Here is a 6,483-nt window from a genome sequence, read left to right as displayed (position 1 = left end):
AGGAGTGTGGGGTATATCAGAGTGTTACAGTGAGGGGTGTGGGGTATATCAGAGTGTTACAGTGAGGGGTGTGGGATATATCAGTGTTACAGTGAGGGGTGTGGGATATATCAGTGTTACAGTGAGGGGTGTGGGATATATCAGAGTGTTACAGTGAGGGGTGTGGGATATATCAGTGTTACAGTGAGGGGTGTGGGATATATCAGAGTGTTACAGTGAGGGGTGTGGGATATATCAGTGTTACAGTGAGGGGTGTGGGGTATATCAGAGTGTTACAGTGAGGGGTGTGGGGTATATCAGTGTTACAGTGAGGGGTGTGGGGTATATCAGTGTTACAGTGAGGGGTGTGGGATATATCAGTGTTACAGTGAGGGGTGTGGGGTATATCAGTGTTACAGTGAGGGGTGTGGGGTATATCAGAGTGTTACAGTGAGGGGTGTGGGATATATCAGTGTTACAGTGAGGGGTGTGGGATATATCAGTGTTACAGTGAGGGGTGTGGGGTATATCAGAGTGTTACAGTGAGGGGTGTGGGATATATCAGAGTGTTACAGTGAGGGGTGTGGGATATATCAGAGTGTTACAGTGAGGGGTGTGGGATATATCAGTGTTACAGTGAGGGGTGTGGGATATATCAGAGTGTTACAGTGAGGGGTGTGGGATATATCAGTGTTACAGTGAGGGGTGTGGGGTATATCAGTGTTACAGTGAGGGGTGTGGGGTATATCAGTGTTACAGTGAGGGGTGTGGGATATATCAGTGTTACAGTGAGGGGTGTGGGGTATATCAGAGTGTTACAGTGAGGGGTGTGGGATATATCAGTGTGTTACAGTGAGGGGTGTGGGATATATCAGTGTTACAGTGAGGGGTGTGGGGTATATCAGAGTGTTACAGTGTCACCCCCAACACCCCCCCTCCTCCCTTCACCTTCCCGTGCGAGTGCAGGAGATGCTGCATCTCCCCCTTCACCTCCTCCCTTCCCACCCTCCAGATCCCCAAACACTCCAAACATTCCTTCCAGGTGAAACAGTGATTTACTTGTACTTCTTTCCAGTTAGTAAACTGTATTCGCTGCTCACAATGCATCTCCTCTACATTGGGGAGACCAAACACAGATTGGCTGATCGATTTGTTGACCACCTCCACTCAGTTCACAAGTGTGACCCTGTCCTGCCGGTCACTTGCCATTTTAATTCCCCGTCCCACTCCCAGTCTGACCTCTCTGTCCTCGGCCTCTTACACTGGTCCAATGGAGATTGATGCAAGCTCGGGGAACAGCTCCTCATCTTTCCATTGGGCACTTTACAACTCTCCGGACTCAACACTGATTTCAAGAACTTCAGATCAGAACCATGGCTCCCAATTTTTCCCCAGACAGCAGGTGCTGGTGATGGTTCACCTCCTCCATAGGCCCATCTTTTGTAACTTTACCTGTCCCATTACTGCCCTCCTCACCTTGCACCATTCCCCCTCGTGTCCATTTACTCTCTCCTCCCCTCCTCTCCTTGCACCATTCCCCCTCGTGTCCATTTAATCTCCCCTCCCCTCCTCACCTTGCACCATTCCCCCTCGTGTCCATTTAATCTCTCCTCCCCTCCTCACCTTGCACCATTCCCCCTCGTGTCCATTTAATCTCTCCTCCCCTCCTCACCTTGCACCATTCCCCCTCGTGTCCATTTAATCTCTCCTCCCCTCCTCACCTTGCACCATCTCCCCCTCGTGTCCATTTAATCTCTCCTGCCCTCCGCACCTTGCACCATTCCCCCTCGTGTCCATTTAATCTCTCCTGCCCTCCTCACCTTGCACCATTCCCCCTCGTGTCCATTTAATCTCTCCTCCCCTCCTCACCTTGCACCATTCCCCCTCGTGTCCATTTAATCTCTCCTCCCCTCCTCACCTTGCACCATTCCCCCTCGTGTCCATTTAATCTCTCCTCCCCTCCTCACCTTGCACCATCTCCCCCTCGTGTCCATTTAATCTCTCCTGCCCTCCTCACCTTGCACCATTCCCCCTCGTGTCCATTTAATCTCCCCTGCCCTCCTCACCTTGCACCATTCCCCCTCGTGTCCATTTAATCTCTCCTCCCCTCCTCACCTTGCACCATTCCCCCTCGTGTCCATTTAATCTCTCCTGCCCTCCTCACCTTGCACCATTCCCCCTCGTGTCCATTTAATCTCTCCTGCCCTCCTCACCTTGCACCATTCCCCCTCGTGTCCCTTTAATCTCTCCTGCCCTCCTCTCCTTGCACCATTCCCCCTCGTGTCCATTTAATCTCTCCTGCCCTCCTCACCTTGCACCATCTCCCCCTCGTGTCCATTTAATCTCTCCTCCCCTCCTCACCTTGCACCATCTCCCCCTCGTGTTCATTTACTCTCTCCTGCCCTCCTCACCTTGCACCATTCCCCCTCGTGTCCATTTAATCTCTCCTGCCCTCCTCACCTTGCACCATCTCCCCCTCGTGTCCATTTAATCTCTCCTCCCCTCCTCACCTTGCACCATTCCCCCTCGTGTCCATTTAATCTCTCCTCCCCTCCTCACCTTGCACCATCTCCCCCTCGTGTCCATTTAATCTCTCCTCCCCTCCTCACCTTGCACCATCTCCCCCTCGTGTCCATTTAATCTCTCCTCCCCTCCTCACCTTGCACCATCTCCCCCTCGTGTCCATTTAATCTCTCCTCCCCTCCTCACCTTGCACCATTCCCCCTCGCGTCCATTTAATCTCTCCTCCCCTCCTCACCTTGCACCATTCCCCCTCGTGTCCATTTAATCTCTCCTGCCCTCCTCTCCTTGCACCATCTCCCCCTCGTGTCCATTTAATCTCTCCTCCCCTCCTCACCTTGCACCATCTCCCCCTCGTGTCCATTTAATCTCTCCTCCCCTCCTCACCTTGCACCATCTCCCCCTCGTGTCCATTTAATCTCTCCTCCCCTCCTCACCTTGCACCATTCCCCCTCGCGTCCATTTAATCTCTCCTCCCCTCCTCACCTTGCACCATTCCCCCTCGTGTCCATTTAATCTCTCCTGCCCTCCTCTCCTTGCACCATCTCCCCCTCGTGTCCATTTAATCTCTCCTGCCCTCCTCACCGTGCACCATTCCCCCTCGTGTCCATTCAATCTCTCCTGCCCTCCTCACCTTGCACCATTCCCCCTCGTGTCCATTTAATCTCTCCTCCCCTCCTCACCTTGCACCATTCCCCCTCGTGTCCATTTAATCTCTCCTCCCCTCCTCTCCTTGCACCATTCCCCCTCGTGTCCATTTAATCTCTCCTCCCCTCCTCACCTTGCACCATTCCCCCTCGTGTCCATTCAATCTCTCCTCCCCTCCTCACCTTGCACCATTCCCCCTCGTGTCCATTTAATCTCTCCTGCCCTCCTCACCTTGCACCATTCCCCCTCGTGTCCATTTAATCTCTCCTCCCCTCCTCACCTTGCACCATTCCCCCTCGTGTCCATTTAATCTCTCCAGCCCTCCTCACCTTGCACCATTCCCCCTCGTGTCCATTTAATCTCCCCTGCCCTCCTCACCTTGCACCATTCCCCCTCGTGTCCATTTAATCTCTCCTCCCCTCCTCACCTTGCACCATTCCCCCTCGTGTCCATTTAATCTCTCCAGCCCTCCTCACCTTGCACCATTCCCCCTCGTGTCCATTTAATCTCCCCTGCCCTCCTCACCTTGCACCATTCCCCCTCGTGTCCATTTAATCTCTCCTCCCCTCCTCACCTTGCACCATTCCCCCTCGTGTCCATTTAATCTCTCCTGCCCTCCTCACCTTGCACCATTCCCCCTCGTGTCCATTTAATCTCTCCTGCCCTCCTCACCTTGCACCATTCCCCCTCGTGTCCATTTAATCTCTCCTGCCCTCCTCACCTTGCACCATCTCCCCCTCGTGTCCATTTAATCTCTCCTCCCCTCCTCACCTTGCACCATTCCCCCTCGTGTCCATTTAATCTCTCCTGCCCTCCTCACCTTGCACCATTCCCCCTCGTGTCCATTTAATCTCTCCTGCCCTCCTCACCTTGCACCATTCCCCCTCGTGTCCATTTAATCTCTCCTCCCCTCCTCACCTTGCACCATTCCCCCTCGTGTCCATTTAATCTCTCCTCCCCTCCTCACCTTGCACCATCTCCCCCTCGTGTCCATTTAATCTCTCCTCCCCTCCTCACCTTGCACCATCTCCCCCTCGTGTCCATTTAATCTCTCCTGCCTCCGTTGCCTCTGCCTGGCTCGTTGACCGTTGACCGCGGTTTCTGGTAATCCAGTGCAGGGTGGAGGGAGGGTTAATTGTCGGAGATTGGGCCTCTCCCAGGTGGTGGGGGAGGGAGTCAGGCCCGGGGGGGGGGGGAAGGGGTGATGACATTCTTGGCTGAATTTCCATGGGTGATCATGTCTCTGCCAGCTGGCCGTTTGTACGAGTTGAGCCTTTGCGTGACTCAAGCCTGTGATCAGTTGCAGCTGCCTGGGTTCGTTCGCACGCACGGAGGGGAGTCAGTCATTTGGGGGGCCGCTCGACCGGGTGAGTGGAGAGAGAGAGACGAGGATGTCCCTTCGCATCCCCTTGGTCCTGTTGGCCGGACTCTGCGGCCTCCGTGGCGAGACGGTGGCCCGATTCCAGGCTCTGGCCGACTGCCGAGCCTTCTTCTACCGGGGCCTGCCTCCGTCTGGCTTCGTGGGGCCGTCTCAGGTCCGTCTGTGCCAGCGTCTGGCCGGGAAGATGTACTTTGCGACGCTGTACGACCGTTCGGGCCGTCTGCCCGTCTACTCCGCCTCCATCTACAAGCACCGGGCCGCGGGAGACCCCAGGGAGAAGGGGGTGGACCGGACTTGGAAATACGAATCTCAGGTCAGTCTGAGCGCCTGGTGCGGGGCGCGGGAGGGGGCGGGGCAGGGGGGGGTTCACGGGTACGGCCCTCCTCCCCTTGCTGCGTTGGCTCGATCTTGCGGGGGTTGGGGGGGGTGGGAGGAGATGCGCCCGAGCAGGGGCACGCGGCAGCTTCCAATGGGGAAACGCTATGTAAACACGTCACGCTGCGATGACGCCGTCTGGCCACTGGGCGGAGTGGGAAAGTCGGGCGGCGGCGGGGGGGCGGCGCGGTTTTTAAGGTTCGAGGCCCCTCCCCCCCCGCCGATTAACGTCCCTCTTCCTTTCTGCAGCTGGTGGACCCTCAATCTGACGCCAACATGACCGAGATCTCGCCCCGTGCCCTGCGGGATCCTGCTGTGCGTCGGAGCCAGGCGGTGGCCGGGGCTTACCCCATGCGCCTGGGGGAGCTGAACTACGTCCGGGGGCAGCTGAGCCCGGGCAACTTCCAGGGCAGCCGCCTCAGCAGGAGCGCCACCTACACCGTCACCAACGCCGTGACCTACCCCCGGCTGTTCCACCATGGGGGGTGGAAGCCGGGGCTCGCCAGGACCGCGCAGAGGCTCAGGGAGGGGTGCCAGGGCTCCCGGGCGTACATGGTGAGCGGCGCAGTGCGGAGGAGGCGGGGCAAGGAGGAGTGGGCGCCTCGGGTGGGGAAGGGGCGGGCGGCCCTGCCCCAGATGTTGTGGTCGGCCTTCTGCTGCGGCAACGGGGCCAGCGGAGCGCTTCTGGGGCACGCCGAGGGCTCGGGGACCCTGAGGCTGGGCGAGGGGGCGGGCGGCCTGGCCCTGGGGCCCTACCAGACGCAGGACATCACGGTCGAGCAGCTCGAAACCCTCCTGGCCGCTCACCTGGGACGCAAGAGGGTCCAAATTTTCGAGGGGGGCTGCACCCCGATTTAAGCCGCCCGGCCGCGCGGAGGGTCGGAGGCGGACAGGGCGGCCGGGCGGCGATGGGGGTCGGCGGGGGGGGGTGTGGGGGGTTTGAGACGAGGTTCAGTGTCTCTCTCTCCCCCCCACCGCCCGAACCCCAGACCCCCCCCAAACCCGGGTCATCGATCACCGGTCGCTCCCTCCCAGACCCAAATTATCCACTTTCAATAAACAATTAAACCCACTCAACCGTCTCCTGTATCGAGTCTTGTTCATTGGGGGAGAGACAGACAGACCCCGTCTCTCTCTCTCTCCCTCCCTCCATCTCTCTCTCTCCCTCCCTCCGTCTGTCTCTCTCGCTCCCTCCCTCCGTCTGTCTCTCTCTCTCCCTCCCTCCATCTCACTCTCTCGCTCCCTCCCTCCGTCTGTCTCTCTCTCTCCCTCCGTCTGTCTCTCACTCCCTCCGTCTCTCTCTCCCTCTCCCTCCGTCTGTCTCTCCCTCCCTCCGTCCGTCTCTCTCTCTCTCCCTCCCTCCGTCTGTCTCTCTCTCTCCCTCCGTCTGTCTCTCCCTCTCTCTCTCTCTCCCTCCGTCTGTCTCTCCCTCCCTCCGTCTGTCTCTCTCTCTCTCTCTCCCTCCCTTCGTCTGTCTCTCACTCCCTCCGTCTCTCTCTCACTCTCCCTCCGTCTGTCTCTCCCTCCCTCTGTCTGTCTCTCTCTCTCTCCCTCCCTCCGTCTGTCTCTCTCTCTCTCTC

The 6,483-nt window shown here is 57.9% G+C and overlaps 1 protein-coding gene across 1 annotated transcript; it reads left to right on the top strand.

Annotated features, from left to right (window-relative positions):
- Positions 1 to 4,390: 4,390 nt before the first annotated feature.
- LOC137309784 (endonuclease domain-containing 1 protein-like) lies at positions 4,391 to 5,975 on the top strand. Its single transcript, XM_067977812.1, has 2 exons — positions 4,391 to 4,841; positions 5,153 to 5,975. Exons 1-2 carry the CDS (start codon positions 4,539 to 4,541, stop codon positions 5,759 to 5,761), a joined length of 912 nt encoding a protein of 303 aa, XP_067833913.1. The 5' UTR covers positions 4,391 to 4,538; the 3' UTR covers positions 5,762 to 5,975.
- The last annotated feature ends 508 nt before the right edge of the window (positions 5,976 to 6,483 follow it).

The sequence above is a fragment of the Heptranchias perlo genome, unplaced genomic scaffold, assembly GCF_035084215.1.
Source record: "Heptranchias perlo isolate sHepPer1 unplaced genomic scaffold, sHepPer1.hap1 HAP1_SCAFFOLD_1797, whole genome shotgun sequence".
Lineage (NCBI taxonomy): Eukaryota > Metazoa > Chordata > Chondrichthyes > Hexanchiformes > Hexanchidae > Heptranchias > Heptranchias perlo.
The sequence above is the reverse complement of the archived record's forward strand: the minus strand, read 5'-3'. Positions and strand labels throughout refer to the sequence as shown.